This window comes from Phycodurus eques, chromosome 2 (assembly GCF_024500275.1).
Source record: "Phycodurus eques isolate BA_2022a chromosome 2, UOR_Pequ_1.1, whole genome shotgun sequence".
Lineage (NCBI taxonomy): Eukaryota > Metazoa > Chordata > Actinopteri > Syngnathiformes > Syngnathidae > Phycodurus > Phycodurus eques.
The window spans coordinates 15,971,873-15,988,985 of NC_084526.1; the positions used below are offsets into that span (position 1 = coordinate 15,971,873).

Sequence of the window (17,113 nt, forward strand, 5' to 3'; positions counted from 1 at the left end):
TCAGTTCCCAAACGTTTATTGAATGTTGTTCAAAGAAAAGGTGATGTAACACAGCGGTAAACATGACCCAGTCCCAGCTTTTTTGGAACGTGTTGCAGCTATAAAATTCTAAGTTAATGATTATTTCCTAAAAGCAATAAAGTTAATCAGTTTGAACATTAAATATCTTGTCTTTGTAGTGTATTCAATTAAATATAGGTCGAACATGATTTGCAAATCATTGTATTCTGTTTTTATTTATGTTTAACACAACGTCCCAACTTCATTGGAATTGGGGTTGTATTTCAAAAAGTTAATGAGACTGGCTAAAATGCTAACAGCTAGTATGCTTACATTATCCCATCTTTTATTCTGAATTCTGCTTTAGCGTAACCATAACTGTAACTCATAAACAAATGGTGATGAAACCCAACTTCCCTGGCGAATGTAATAACAAACTAAAAGTGGCGTCTCTTCCGGGAGCTTCGCCTGTGATGAGTTAGTTTCTGTGGTATTCCAAGAATGACCATGCTGACACCTGAAGGTGGATGTGTCATTACTGAACCCAATGGTGCGCGTGCGTGTGTGTGTGTGTGTGTGTGTGTGTGTGTGTGTGTGTGTGTGTGTGTGCGCGCGCACGTGTGTGTGTGTGTGTGTGTGTTTGCATGCCGACAAGCCCAAATGATAGCTAAGGCCATGAGCTTACACCACGGGTGGGCAGACTTTTACCTGTCTTGGGCCATTTTAGTTTTTTATAAATATAAACTACTAGAACCCTTAAGAGGCATTTTACAACATTACGTATGTATAAAGTACAGTGCTGTGAAAAAGTATTTTCTCCCTTCTCAAATTCTCTCTTTTTTTTTAGGTTTCTCCATGTTTATTTTTAAGATAATAAAACAAATGCAAATATCAGAGAAAGATACAAAATAAAATAAAATGCATCTTAGATGGTGATTTTACTTGTTAAGGGGAAAAAAAAAAAGTAATTGCCCCCAAATCCATATAACTGGTTGGGTCAACCTCTGCAGCAACAACTGAAATCAAGCGTTTTCTATAACTGGCATCTCTGTGGATATATTTTGGCCTCCTCTTCCTCACAGAATTGTTTTGATTCAGAAACGCTGAAGGGTTTCGAGCATGAATGAAGGTCATGCCACAGCATTTCAATCAAGTCTGACTTTTGAAAAAAAAGTTTTAAGCCATTCAATTAGTTGACTTGCTGGTGTGTTTTGGATCGTTGTCCTGCTGCGGAACACAAGTGCGCTTCAGCTTGACTACTGGTATGATATTCTTTTTCTGAAATGCTGTTACATTTACTCCAGATGTAAAGAGACACACACATACCAAAAAGTTTCACTTTCATCACTCTTCAGAACTTTCATCCGGTTAGGCAATAGAATATTCTCCCAAAAGTTCTGGGAATCATTCAGATGTGTTTTGTGTGTGTGCGATTTATTTTTTTTCTACAAAAGTAAGACAAGCCTTTTTGTTCTTTTGGGTCAGCAGTGGTTTTTGCATTGCAACTCTGCCATGGGTGCCTTTTTTGGCCAGTCTGTTCCTTATTGTTGAGTCATGAATGATAACCTTAACTGAGGCAAGGTGTGCTCTTGAGGTTATTTTTGAAGGCCTGTTCCATGTTTTCCCCATTTGTGAATAATGGCAAATAATAATAATGGCATTTTATTTCTTCTATTTCCATGGCTTGGCGGAGGCTGCCTCAGCTGGGTTGCTCACGCCAAACCCAGAAATGCACTGCCAACAGTGTGTGAAAGCATATGTTTAAGAAGTCATCCTCTACGAAATGGGCCCGAACACAGCACAAATCTGGTTCAGAAATGCTGAGAATTTTTTTTAATATATATAAATTGATGCCATTTGTTCCTCAACTCCGAGTTTAGCAGGTGATGCAAGCTTTGCACATGACGCAGCCGTGTTGTCACTGAGACAGTTTTCAGTTGGCATGTACCAACCATGAAGCGGGCAGGTAGATGAAGAATTAGTAACTTGCTATGTTACAAACGGAAATCTCATTAGGTCATTTTTCAAGCCTTATGCCATTTATTGTCTTTTGAATTCAATCCATAAACAACATAAATGTCAAACTTTAAACCAAATCGCAGACTCATTTTGACCTATGTTATGCATAAAACAGTAGAAAAAAATATATTTTGATGGATGGGGACCTTTAACATAAAGCAAGACAGCAAAACTTTGTACTGTAGATCCATAAGTTATTTTAAATCAAGTCAGATTTCAAATAAGTGATGAAATGCTAACCTGCTAACAGTTGGTATGGTGACATATAGCAAGATGGCAATATGAGCAAAAAAAAAAGTTTGATATGTATGTTATGTCATTCCTTGTAGTTACGTTTGGTTTCAAATGAAAATGTATTAAATGCAAACATTCTAATACTTGGTATGCTAACATAAAGCAAGACAAGAATATGAGTATGTACAGACAGGGTGGGGACATCTTGGTATGACTGCAAGTGGACCGGCAGCTCACTCACAGGGAGGCTTTTCGTGTTAAGGAAGTCATGACATGTCCCTCCTACACGCCCGTAAATCAAGACAGCAGCCTTTATGTATTTAAGGTGTGCTCGTTGTGTAATGAAGAAATCATCACTGCGTTTTAAGCAAATCTGCTTTTCACTCCCTTTGCTTTTTACTCTTATTTTTTGACAAGGCAATTAAAAGCTGATTTACTCCTACCATACACTCCAGAATAAAATTGCGAAAAATATTTTACATCTCCCCATCTTTTTATACACCGTTGAATTTTAGAGGTCGGGTCCAGTTTATGAGGGAGTTTATGGATGACATAGTTATGGTGATAAATTAAAAACTTGCCTGGACATGAACTGTGACTAGGGAACATGGTGTTGATATGTTTAGCTTTGGCTGTCCATCTGTGAAAAATGGTACAGTGGTAGAGCTACAATCAACTATGTTCACAATGTAGGTTATCGCTCGTTTTGGCGTACAGTACATTGAACATTGAATTTGCAAGTAATGGATGCCCCCCCCCCCCCCTAAAACTGTTTATAACAATATTAATAGTTTAAAGCCTCACTTTACCCCCAACTATGACCTAATAACTCATCTCACAAGATTACCCTTTTTTTTTTTACATGTGTTTATTTCTTAAATACATCTATACATACAGGACTCTATGGGTCAATGTTTGCGCTTGTGATTTGAAAATCTGAACCCATAAAACATCAAGCTCCTGTCAAAACTGTTGGAAAGGATATTTAATGGGATAAAAACAGCTCTGCTTTTTGAAGAAAACTGCAACAAGACTGATTTTACACATCTACAACTGCTGCCATCCTAGTTTAGTGTCTCCAGACAAGCAAAAATAAAAGCAAATCTAGCTCAATTTAAAACTCATTTGAGTGCTGCCACAAGAAAATAACAGTTTCTCTGATTTTTCTTCTTTACAGCCACCAGCAGCTAAGAGAAGGCAATAAATCTTAGTTTTTTTCCATCTTCTTGTTTGGCTGAGGCAAATGCTGGGCCAGGGTCAAACTAGTAAGACAGATGAAAACAAGAGATTGTCTGGAGGCCACAAGAGGAAAATTGGTGAGGAGACACAGAGACACGCTTTTGTCGAGCTGTAGTTCTGTAATGGGACTGTGTGTCAGAGGCTGAAAAGGTGTCAACAGAGGTATTGTGGCCCCCACTTCTTGCCAGCCAACTGCTCCATCTGTCTCAGATTGGAAGGGGCCTTCCCAAAACAGCAAGTTTCAGGTCCTTCTACAAGTTCAAAAGGGTTTAGATCAGGGCTGATTTAAGTGTTCTTAACCATTCTTGGGTCTTTTTAGCTGTTTTTGGTCTCCACCATGTTGGAAGACGTATAAACTACAAGTTGCCTGACACTGGGCAACACATTTCGCTCCAGATTGCCTTGATAATCTTGAGATTTCATTGCACCCACAAACTGAAGACCCCCTGTGCTGGATATAAAAAAGGAAGCCCCTGAACATAACCAAACCTTTATGCTTCACAATAGGTACAGTGTTATTTTCTCTTTGCGTCTGTAGGCTTACAGCTGATGTGACTTGTCAAAAAGCTCCAGTTTTATCTCATCTGCCCAAAGGACCTTTTCTCAGAAGCTTTGTGGTTGTCAATAGCAATTTGGCAAATTCCAATCTTGTCAGTAAGTTATTTTAGTGGCCACAGAACACTATGTACTGACAATAAAGCATGAAGGAGACTCTGCTATGATCTGGGGCTTCTTTGCTACATCCGGCACAGGGCATCTTTAATCTGTGCAGGCTGCAATGAAATATCAAGACTATCAAGGATTCTGGAGCAAAATGTGCTGCCCATTGTCAAAAAAACAGGCAATTCGGAGGACAAATAAGCATTTACACTCACGTTCACATCTATTGACAATTTGCAGGGGTGTCAAACTCATTTTGGTCAGCGGCCACATTGTTGGTATGGTTCCCTCAGGCGGCCGTTATGACTGTGAGACTATATAAATGTTTCATTGACGCGTGATAGTATTAAATATACACATCAAATTGATGAATAATGAGTTTTGGAACCAGAAATTAAGGACAGTTTGTTCAACTATTGATCTGTGTTTTTGTTGACTTTGTTTATATTAGATTTAGTTACATATTCTGTCATGTTTTTGTGTGTCCCTTGTTGATGTCTTGTCAAATAGTTAGGTTTTCATTTCCACCTGTCCTCGTCAATTCCTTGCATCAACTATTCAACTCCCTCAAGCCACTCGTGTCTTGTCCAGATGTGAGTCGTCTCGTCAGTTTGCTTGTATTTAGTTCCCTGGTTTCTTTTTGTCTGTGTCGGCTCATTGTTACTGCTGTCATATGTCACGTAGCCTTCATTATGTTTTCCCCATAGTCCTCAGTGTTGAGTGTTTTGTTTGTCCCGTGTTTCTTTACCTTGTTACCTTGGTTCTGATGTTTGGACTTTTAATTTTTTTATAATATTTTATTTAATTTTTTAAAATATTTTTTTTCTTTTTTGTTGTAGTGCTTTTTGTTTTGTTTTTCTTTTTATAATAAATCCTTTGAGTACATTCTGCACTCCTGCCTTGCCTCCCTGCTTCCCTGTGCTTGGGTCCTCCACCTTTTGCCACCAACTCCACCACGCAAACCCATACTTGTGACAAAAAGTGGTTTGGTAACAAAAAAAATACTTCCACAGGTATTATTGATTACATATGATGATTTTAAATATGGGTACAGATTTTTGCAAGACTCATGGAAGTTGACCACATGAAATGACGTGGCCCCCGGCCTTGAGTTTTACACCCTTGATTTACAGTCTTCAATCAACCTAACATGCATGTTTTTGGAATGTGGGAGGAACCTGCAGCACCCTGGGAAAACCCACAAATGCATCGGGAAAACATGCAAACTCCACACAGGAAAGCCACAGCCAATATTCGAACCCCGGACCACAGAAATCTAAGGCAGATGTGGAAACCACTAACCCGATGTACTACATTACAGTTTCATTTTTTATTTATTTTTTAAAATTCTGTTGGACCACAAAAAAGCTTGATGCCTAATTTTCATTAGCAACTTTTCAGTTTGTATTTTCTTTTTATTATTCCGTGTCAGTTTCAAATTATTTCCAGTGACTACGTACTGTGAATTTTTCTTTCTTTAATGGACAGGTACCAGCGATTTAGGTGACTGTGTACACGTGTTAAAATGTTAATTAAAATGGACATTTTAGGGAAAATGTACTTTTTAATTGCATGTATACAAATAGTTGGGTCACTGGAGTGCCTGCCCACTCATCAAGTGACAAATTACACAACCAAGTAAATCTTTAGACATCTGCATATTTCCGAAAATGTTTCTGTGAGCAGGTCATTTTCAAATTTGATCAATTGTGACATCACATTTCAGCCTGTGGCGCTTTTGCAGTAGCCCCATTCATTTGCAGTCTGGAAACAGAGGAGTGAACATCTGCTCTGGAGGGTGTCGCAGAGTCTCCAATGACATCACAAAATGTCGCTAGATTTGTCGCTCATTACATTTGTGAAATACAGTCGGCCAGATAGTTGGCGTGTAGCCACCTGTTTCATTGCAACGCAAAAACTCTGCCCCGTCATCATGGTAACAAGAACTGTACTCTGTATTTGCAGGAGATAGCATCACCCCCTAAAACAAAGTGATTTTAATCAGAGTGTTACAAGTCAAACCTAAGTGTGCTGTAATTCTTTCTCCTTTGTGTATTTGGATGAAAGAATGTCAGACAACCTTTACCGAGACACCTCAGAGCTGTTTTAAATTGTGAAAAAAATGCTATTTTTTGTTTAACAATCCAAAAGGTGAAGAAGAGGTTCTACAATAGTATGTTTCAAGAAAAGGTACTCAGGGTTTTTAACTCATACTTTTCCAGGAAAACAACAGCCATTTTTTAGCTCCTTTTTCATAGTATTTGTGATTATGTCTGCATATTTGTTATTCTTTGTCATAGCTCACTCAGCCACAGGATGAATGTGCAGTGTGACAAAGCAGTGTGGCGAATGCGGTGCAGCTGAATTTTTATGTGAGTACACAACTATTGTGGTCTCAGGAAAAGGAAAAGAAAATGTCTTCCGGAAATCCCAGCATGCAGCCACTTGTATGTACTACTTCAGAAAATAACCCTTTTTCAGAAGCACCGTCGACCGTATTCCTCTGTTTTATGCTGTAAATCGCTTAGAGGCGGATATCATATCATTCCAGGCAAGTCCCTGCTTTTGAAAATGTTTCCAAATCCTCGATGACACACATTTGGTTTCCGCTCTGCTGCACCTATCATGTTAAAGCAGCGTTGGGCCATGCTTTTGTCCCAGAGTAAAACAGTGTATCAAAATTACACTGCAACAAGAACTGTACAATACATGTATTTTTAAGTCACAGCATGGACGACAATAAAAGTGGAATCGCACAATGTGATTATGTTTTGTCACTGATAATGCAAAAGTGATCATTTATGTTGGAAGAAAACCCTCCATGATACATCATGAAGGAAAAAAAAACGATACAAAACCAATTTCATACTAATATAAAGAATGCTAAAATAAATGTATGAATCAAATAATATAAAATACAAGTAAATACAAAATAATCGTAAACATTCAACAGCTGGGATAGGCTCCAGCACGAAAATAAAAGTGCTTAACTTCATATTTGAAAAAACTGACAAAATACAGATAGTATTTCATGTTTTGATCATACGGGTAGAAGCAAAATCATGCATTGTAAAAATGCATTATACATCGGACGAAGGGTTTTCCAGAATTTTGAGGTCAACTTTGGGGGTGCGTATTATACATGGATGCGCATTATACACGAGAAATTACGATTCATTAAAAAAATTATTTGAAACGGAAAATACAAAATACAGTTATGTTCCATTAGAAAGACTGTATATTTTTCTTCTCACTCACCACTCTCATAAGATAACATGTTTAAGCAAACACTTCAGACTGTATAAAGGTAATGTTATATACGAACAATTTTTTTTGAGGTTTTTAACAATCGATAAAGTAAAATGCCCACTTTCCACAAAACTGATGATGACAAAAGCATTGCCTTTCCATTTTCAATCTAAATCAACAAAATTTAATGGAAAATTTACATAAACAAACATTACGTTTCACCTAACCTCAAGTGTCTAATGTGTGAATCCAATGTGATAGACATTTCAGAATGTGTGCACCAACAATGGGAAAAGATGTCGCTCTTACCTGCCATCATCTTCTGGGCCTCATATGGCTCCATGTATCCGTCGTTCTCTGTGGTCACTTTCTCTGTGCTGCCCTGCATGCCGCCAGCCTGCTCGGCGTCAAAAGGGTCAGCGTAGTCCTCCAGTATAATGAGCTGCGATGAGATATGACAAGAGGAAAGGTGAAATTGCGGCGGGATCCATTTTTCTGCTCTGTTAGACATGAAGTGTCAGGAGGCTTGCGATGACAGATAAGGCGGCCTTGTGCACTGGACATCTGCAGAGTTGGGTTATTAGATGAAGTAATACATACGGCGGAATACTCCAGCACACCGCAACGTCTCAGCTTGGGGCTTACAACACGTTCTCTCTGTATCTGATGCTTGGCCTAGATATACCACAGTGACAAGCCCACTTTTCAAAAAGTAGATGTTTTGAGCAGACACGCTGGAGTTTCTTAGGACAAGCAAATGGGCAGATTTATACCCGGCCGGGGAGCCAGCGAGCCCGGGCTAATTTCAGTCTTGTGCAGTAGATGGCAATTAGGCAGATGTCTTGAGACCCAAGGAGCACGGCCCAAAACAAAGTGTACATCGATAGTGCCTTCGGGGGGTGTATTTGCATCTGTGAAATATTTGCTTTTTTCACCAGGATATAGCTTTTTAAAAAGTAAACACTTTGAAAGTAACTGAAGGCCCATCAGAAGCCATCTGTCCTCTTGGGCATTGGAGCTAATAGAGAGGTGTGAGCGTAGGAGTTTTTGCTTGCTGTTAGGAAATGTTCTCTGTTGAGACTCCAGATTATTTCATCTTGACATTCACTGCTCATGCAGACAGTGCGACAAGGGTATTGCACATCTATTTCCTTGGAATAAAACATCCGTTCATCCATTTCCTTTACCACTTGTCCTCATTAAGGTACTGGATTCAATCCAAACTGATTTTGCGTAAGAGGCGGGGGTACACCTTGAACTAGTTGCCAGTCATTTGAAAGACACATATAAACAAATGACCAATCACACTCACAGTCACAGTTATGGACAATTTAGAGTCTTCATTTGATCTAAGAACATGCTTTTGGGATGTGTTAGGAGACCAGAGTACCCGTAAAAGATCCACACAGAGATGTTCTGAATGGGCAGCATTGTACTCAGTGGTTAAAACTTCTGCCTCACATTTATGTGGTTCAGGGTTTGAATCTCAAATCCTGCCTTCCTGTTCTTGTTTTCTTAGGGTCCTCTGGCTTCTTCCCATATTCCAAATAAAAGGGTGAAAGAATCATTGAAGACTCTTAATTGCCCACAGTTACGAATGTGAGTGTAAATGCTGTCTATATGTGCCCTACGATTGGCTGGTGATCAGGCTCACCCGCCACCTTAAAGAAGACAAGTGCTATAGAAAATGGATGGTTCTACAGTAGGTCACATCAGTTTTGAATTGATTTAGTGTGGTTCCATTTTTTGACAACCCCGCAATTTTAACAGGGGTGTGTTCACTTTCTATTACACTCTGTACTTCCTCCCAGGAATTTTCAGAGAAACACAGAGTGACAGCAGCCTTTGTGAGTCAATACTGCACGCCACAACTCCACAATGTGTCAATATTTGGGATTATTTGAGTGAGAAAACTAGATGTGACAGGAAAGCTGCAGGCTAAACAGCTGTCTTGCACTATTCACCGCATGGATCAACAGAATCGAGCACCAAAAACATTTGTTGACTGTGTTATGACATCACCCCTCCGGACGTGATTCTAAGTGACCTTCACTGTCCTCGAACAAGGCACTTAATAATTTCAAATCATGTCGGCGCTAGTAAAACACAGTGACGTATCACTTCAATCAGCCACATGCTTATGCATTGACCTGAGTGTGCATGACTGGCACAACGCCCTGTTAGTCATGGGACCAGGAAATAATTTAGACTAAATATAAACAAGCATATCAGTCATCTGAGTTATGCTGAGACAACAATCTGCAATGAACCAACACACGCATGCACACAATATCATGCCTGAAGGAATCATGTATGATATAACATTGTGATTTCACTCACGCTGGAAAAGCGCCGACATTTTGGAGTATTGACTGAGTCATGATTTAGCTTAATTTGCACCAATCACAGATTAAGTCACGATACAATAATGAGCTCAATGTTTTGCCGATTATAGGATCACAACACAGCAATTGCTCAATATATTTGGGGAAAATATTAGGGTGGGTATAATACTCCATTAATCCATATTTAAAAATTGATTAGACACTACATAAACAATTAGTATTTGACTAGATTTCCTTGATCCACTATGGATAAATTAACAATAACGTCCATCCATCAGTTTTCTATAGCACTTATCCTCGAGGGTTAGCGCGAGCCTATCCCTGCTGACTTTGAGCAAGAGATGGGGTATACCCTGGACTGCTCGTCAGGCAATCACAGGGCACGTATAGACAAACAACAATTCATTCTAACAATCACATCTATGGACAATTTAGAGTCTTCAATGAACTGAACATGCATGTTTTGGGAATGTGGGAGGAAGAGTACCCATGTCTTAAATGTTGTGCACATCAAGAAAAGATTTAAGATGTTGATGTTGCATTCTAAATGTCATTAAATATGTCCCTGTTTGCACAAAATACACGCAGTTTGTTCCCTTACTGGACTGAATGGGGCTGAATTGGGAATTTAAAACAGTGATTTTTAGGGCTGCAAGGATTATTCGAATGACTCCAATAATTCCATGACAAAAATACTAAACGTATGTTTGCCTCTAAGCATCACAGTGATCATTTTTCCACATTGACTAATGTTACTATATGCATCACATTTAGCGCTTTTCTAAGTACTCAAAGATGCTTGACTGCAGACTTGTGTAGAAATAAGTAATAATAATCAGGCCAGGACGAAAGAGTGCATTAAAGACAGAATGTCCAAAGTTTGGGATCGTTTCACACTGGAACTGGCTTATACAACAGCTCGTCGACAGTCGACTGGCAGCTTAAGTTACCGTAAACATCGTTACTTAATTTAATATGGCCTCCGATCACTAGTTAGAACATATTGTAATGCCCCAACAGACATACAGACTGGTTAACATCCAGCCGCTAACCTGAGCTCACAACAACCAACTCGACACTCTCTTTCTCTGACTCCCCCGTCACTCAGCAGGCCTGGTCCCGCCTTTTAAAGCCACACACAATCCAAAGTCACACATACTAGAGTGTAGAACATGAGGATGGCGATCCTAAGTGGACAAAAATAATACCTACATCTCACATGCATATTTTGTAGCGGGACTATTTTCTAACAATGCAAAATATTTTTTTCTTTGATGACTCAAATAATAATAATAATAATAACAATAATTGATGGGATAATCGTTAGAATAATACATTCTTAAACTATTCGAGAGCCCAGCCCTAGTGATTGTTGGTGTACTGCGATGATAAATTTACAGTATTTGGTTTCATCTTTAGAACTGGTCCCTTGGGTACAACCATAACTCAATGTGGCCCTTGACCTAAATAATTCTTAATGCTTAATTAATTGACTAATCAATGATTACACCCACCCGTAGTCTTGAGTTATGTATTTACGAGTTGTACACTCTTATATTGGACTGATATAATTTTAGGGGCATTATATAAATAATTAATCTCAATTATGACATCACAGCCTCCTGAAAACAGCAGCTATTGGTGGTAAATATTTAAAACTATAAGGATGTTTGTTTTTGCATCCAGGGGTTTCTCTGGTCTGGGTGGGATGGCCCTCTTCGTTGGTGGTTGTCCGGCCTAATGTGGGCACACATCTGGGCACATACACATATCAAAGGGTTCCTGGGGGACTGGTATGGGATCCGGAGGGTGTGGGTGTCCGATCGGGTTTCAGCACATCTGTGCTCTTTCCCGGTCCGTGCGCCCTGCCCCTCCACCCTGCCCGCCCTGATTTTAAATGCATCACACACACTGTCCATGTTTTAATGCACCATATACACCAATCTCTGGGGGGCGGTGGGTGGGGGGGATTTGGCGGTTAGGCAGTAGTGCCTGGCAGCCCTGCCCCCACCCCCTCGGCTAACTGACCTCTCCAGATTTTAATGCACCAAACCACTCGGGGGGGGGCACGGGGTAGGGCCAATGACTGCCGGTCGGGGACCTGGCAGTCATAGTAACAGGGGGGGAGGTGGGTCTCACTTACTTGCATGGCGGTGCTCCTGAGGCCGCGCCCCCCGGACTGCTTGGTGTTTGGGGGTGACCTCTCATGGCCCGTGGCTGCTACTTGGGTTCCCCCCCAGCCCCTTATTGTTCCCTTGCCGGGTACCCCAAGCCGCCCTCATTTCCAACAAACAAGGGACATTCTCCCACCCTCGGGCTGGGTGGGGACTGGCTGCATCGCGGGCCTTGTGGGTTGGGGTGGGGCCTCTGGCTTGCGTGGGGGTGATGGGGTGGTGGTGGGGTTGGCTGGGTGGGTGGCATTGGGTCCCTTTGGCCCCCACTGGGTGGCCGGTTGTCGGGGCGCCTCGTGGGGCCGGCGGACCGTCCTGGGTCTCTCGGTGTGGGACGTGTCCCGTCCGCTGGGCTGCTCTCGGGTAGACCCCTGGGCCTGATACCGCCCCTCGATTGATTGGGTGGGGTCCTCAGCCGGCTCGCTGCGACCACAGCAATTACAGTACACTTCTGTCAGTCTTTGTGTATGTAAAACGGTATCAATTCACTTGCATGTATCTGCAGGCACACAACCCTAGGACTCTTTCACTGGGTGTGGGGTCACGCACTTACTGCGACAAATAACTCATGAATATGCAAATCGCTTGTGTATCCCCTCACTTATACACTCTTCCTGTAGACTTTTATAATTGACATAATTAATGCCACCACACTTCAGTTGTACAGCCGGGTACACGACCCTTGTCCTGCATGCTTCTTCTCCTGTCCTTGTCCTGTTCTATCTTATCCTGCCCTTCCCTCACAGGGTGTAGCAGTACAGCCCCATGCAACACTCATATTTAATGTTTCATTGTTGTAGATAATGTAATGATTTACTTCTCTCATCCTTCCAATTTTACAATTAGTGCTTTGTCTTTTGTGTTTGTTTCTCTCTCCCTTCTCGAAACTTTGTTCTGTTCGACTGATCAAGTCTGATTCTCAATAAACCTCAATTATAATACCACAGCGGAAGCTTAAAAACTCCACTGTGACACAGTAAAACGGCATAAAAGGGATACAGATTTTCCATTCTGCTTGACCTAACAGCCGAACAGGACAAAAAAAAAAAAAAAAAGGTTAACAATGGTCTCGTCCTACAGATGTGCTGTGGTTACAAATGGCATTTAATGAACTAGTTTGCTCCCCTTCCAGTCCGCAAGTCAACCCCTGGGAGTAAAGGTAAGGAAAGGTTCCATTTTGTGTGTGATTATTTTATGTTTATAGTCTCTGTTTTTCTTTCAAATATTTACTGTGATTATGACTTTACTACTGCATTGGCATAGGTTACTTAGACTACAGTATGTTCAAACCTACAAAAATCTGGTTGTATCAGTGTTGTAGGAATGGTACTACATTGGAAAACGGGGATCTTTCATAACAAAATGTACAAACCAACTTGTTATGTTCCTGTTACTTTTGCAGCTACTACATGTGTCAACTTAGTATAAAGCCTGATCGTGGTTGCCCTTCTTCAAACTGTGGTGAACTGAACTGAACTGTACCACTTCGTGGTGTAAGCCGCTTCGCGACATCTTTAGCATACACACTCAAGGCGTGAATAGTGAATGAAGGACGACGAGTGAATTTCCTCACAGCTACTGTGTGTTAAATCCCCTATCTTCCAATACTGCCCTTTTCCATCTGTTTTGGGGAAAATAACTAGGCCTTGTTCTGCCGCAGCATAATTATGGGTTCCTCAAATGTTATGCTTCTGTGAGTTTCAAGTCCAGCACAAACACAGCCCTGGTTTGTTTTTTCACCACAAAATAAAATACATATGTTTCTCTCGTAAATAGGGGTAACAAAAAGAAGAAGAATAAAAAAAACCGTAAGCAACGCAAACACAAGCAGCAACCACTGGGCCCAAACGACCTCAAACCTCTTAGCAAAATAAATATCAATCACGACCGCAGTTTGATTACCGCCTCGTCGCGAGTTTGCATGAAAGCTTGTGCATCAGTAATGGAGACTTGTGTGCCAAACCTAGCTCTTACAGAGCCCAGACCCAAGAATAGATCACCCACACTATGAAAACATAATGAATCACATCAATTCCCATCCGATTGTGGTACTTCAAAGGAGTGGTTCGAGGTCAGAGGCCATCGCCCACAAAAACACCGTAAGTTATATAATTTGTCTCCTTGTTGCCATGACATTACCAGGCTTTACACGATCAGGATTTTTGGGGCCCATTACCGATCAGCGAGTTAAAAAAAAAAACGATAACCGATCACCGATCCGATCAAAAGATGGAGCAATGTGTCTAATTAAATGACTTGTTAATTTACTGAATTGCTCAAAAATATATATTTACAATAAATATATCTTTGTTCATCTATTTATGCCAGTGAGGCATAGTGACAGACAGAACAAATAAATGTCTTTTGCGGAGCCGGATTGGTGAATTATGACATTAAAGCCAATCAGCATTAATTGCTAATAATCGGCCGATACTGACCAGGCCGATAAGATCAGTGTAAAGTCTAGACATTACTTGGCCTCGTGTGCTCATAGTTTTAAACCTTCGTAATGGTTTTGACTAAGTACAGTGGACCTCTAAAAATTGGAATGCCCCGGCTACAGTTACTATTCAAGAGCTTTTTTTCTGAAAACAAATTGCAGAAAACCCCCAGTTCAAACAGCAATCAACCAAATAAGAAGAGACCTCAGCAAATCTCTTGAGATTTCAGCTTTAAACTTCTGAAGTTGAATCCCATTTGGGTCATATAATTTGTACAGTGTAGTTCAAACAAAGTGTGTGGGAAAATGTGCCTCAAAACAAAACAAAAAACTGAGTTCAAACCATCATTTGGTTAAAAAATGTGCAAAAGTCAAACAAAAACAGTAGTTCTTCATGACGTCAAATACGATCTGTGCAAATCACACGAGATCAAAAAGTTTTAAAAAATGTGACTCCAAATTTGAACCAAAACTCAACACTACATTCACGCAAGACCTTACCAAATCTTGTGAGACGTCTACAAATCTCTTAAGACTCGCTCAACCAAAATATCCATCCATCCATCCATTTTCTGAGCCGCTTCTCCTCACTAGGGTCGCAGGCGTGCTGGAGCCTATCACAGCTATCATCGGGCAGGAGGCGGGGTACACCCTGAACTGGTTGCCAGCCAATCGCAGGGCACATACAAACAAACAACCACACAGGCACGGGGAAAACATGCAAACTCCACACAGGCGGGGCCAGGGATTGAACCCCGGACCTCAGAACTGTGAGGCAGACGCTCTAACCGCCTTCAACCAAAATATTTCAGGGAAAATGTGCCTCAGTAACTGTGGTCATATAATTTGAAGTTTGGCCATAAAATTCTGGTAAAATCATGCTGACAAAGTTGAACAAAAACTGACGTCGGACATGACATCACATAAAATGTGTGCAAATCCCGTGAAACCTTGTCAAATCTCTCCAGGCTTCACCTCTAAACTTTTAAAGTGTAATGCCCCTGTAGACACAATAGTGTCCTGGTTGGTCAGTAAAATAAGTCGACAATAACGATGAAAGAAGATGAATGGAATGTACATTGGAAAGGAGGCTACATTTAATCTACTGTATGTGTGAAGTGACTCACCTTCCAAGGACGAGCAGTCATCTCTCAGTCCATGTTACTAAGGGTGACTACACAGAATTCATTGTTTTCAATTTTTTGGTTTTACTCTTGTACAAAATTTAACAATAATGAAATGTTACTTACAATATTGCCAATACAGCAACAGTTCGACACAGAAATGGGTCAATTATAGATATGAACTTTATTTCCCATGTGAAAATTAATTATAAATTTAAACAAGCCGTAAGAGATTGTGTTTGAAATTAGAGGTTCCACTGTAACTCCAAATTAAAGTGCTTTTTTATGTTCAAGGTGTTTACACCCTTTCTACTGCCTCGTTATGGATCCTTGTGAGCCACAGGATGTTTGAGCATGCCTCAGGAAACAACAGCATCATTGATTGAGTTACGGGCAGAGCCGCTCCAAAAGCATGACATCATCTTTGCCTTTCCTGTTGACTTAGCGTTGGACAAACGAAGGACGAGTCAGTGATGAAAACCGTGCCAGCAGTCTTCAAATGGTGCCTGGGTGACGAGTTTAGCTATAAAATCTCAAACAGCTTTAGTATTTGAAAGGGAAAGTCGTGTGTGCTTTGCCTTCCTGAGCAATCAAAATGGGATTTGAGATTGACACTGTCTAATAAGGCTGCTGATATTTAGAAGGCAAAAAACAGGCTTTTGCAATCAGCCACAGCAGCTGAGCCACTAATTTGATTGGTCGGTAGCAAGTTGATTCAATATCGGTATATAATGCCTTTTGTTTCACCGTGGATATCAGACTGACAGATAGCTGGGATTGGCTCCAGGATGCCCGCGACCCTAGTGAAGATAAGCGTTATGGAAAATGAATGAATGAATGAATGACTCAATGGTCCAGAACCAAATGTGAAGGTTGACACATTTCTAAAATGCAGGGTGAGAGGCATGGTTCACGCTTAACTGGTTACTAGTCAATCGCAGAGCACATACAGACAAATGAACATTTAGCAAAGCAAAACAAATTATTTATATTGCGCATTTCATACACACGGAAGGAAACTCAATGTGCTTTACATGATTAAAAGCATTTAAAAATAAAGACAAAATAAAAAGACATTAAAAACATTTAGAACAATAAAAAGCAGCTTAACGACATTTAAAAACAAAGAGAAAAATAAAACAAAAATGCACAGTGCACGAAAGATCATTTAAAATGTGAAATGCTCTGAAAACCATAAGAACCAAGAAGAGTTTTTAACCTGAACTTAAAAATATTCACACTTGGGGCTGACTTCACTTCTATGAGCAAATTATTTCATTTGTGTGCAGCACAGCAGCTGAAAGCTGTTTCATCATGTTTGCTTTGGAATCTTTGCTCTGTTATCTGACCTGGGTCTGCAGATCACAGAGCCCTACTAGTCTCATATTGCATTAACATGTCTTTAATGTATTCAGGACCTAAACCATTTAGTGCTTTAAAGACCAGTAGCAGAAATTTAAAGTCTATTCTAAAGTTGACGGCAGGGAGCCAGTGTAGTGACTTTAGAATTGAAGTAATATGTTCTGATCTGGGCGGCACGGTGAACGACTAATTAGCACATCTGTATCACAGATCTGAGGGCCGGGGTTCAAATTAATGATGGTCATTGTTCAGTCATCGGTCGTATTTAAA

At 40.5% G+C, this 17,113-nt stretch overlaps 1 protein-coding gene across 3 annotated transcripts in view; it reads right to left on the reverse strand.

Annotated features, from left to right (window-relative positions):
* Window positions 1–17,113, reverse strand: part of LOC133397539 (SH2 domain-containing adapter protein F-like) — a 155,014-nt gene that overhangs the window by 104,802 nt on the left and 33,099 nt on the right. For all 3 annotated transcript variants that reach the window (XM_061668563.1, XM_061668547.1, XM_061668554.1), the window contains exon 2: window positions 7,711–7,843. In XM_061668563.1, coding sequence (XP_061524547.1) covers window positions 7,711–7,843 — 133 coding nt within the window. The remainder of the gene's footprint in view (window positions 1–7,710; window positions 7,844–17,113) is intronic.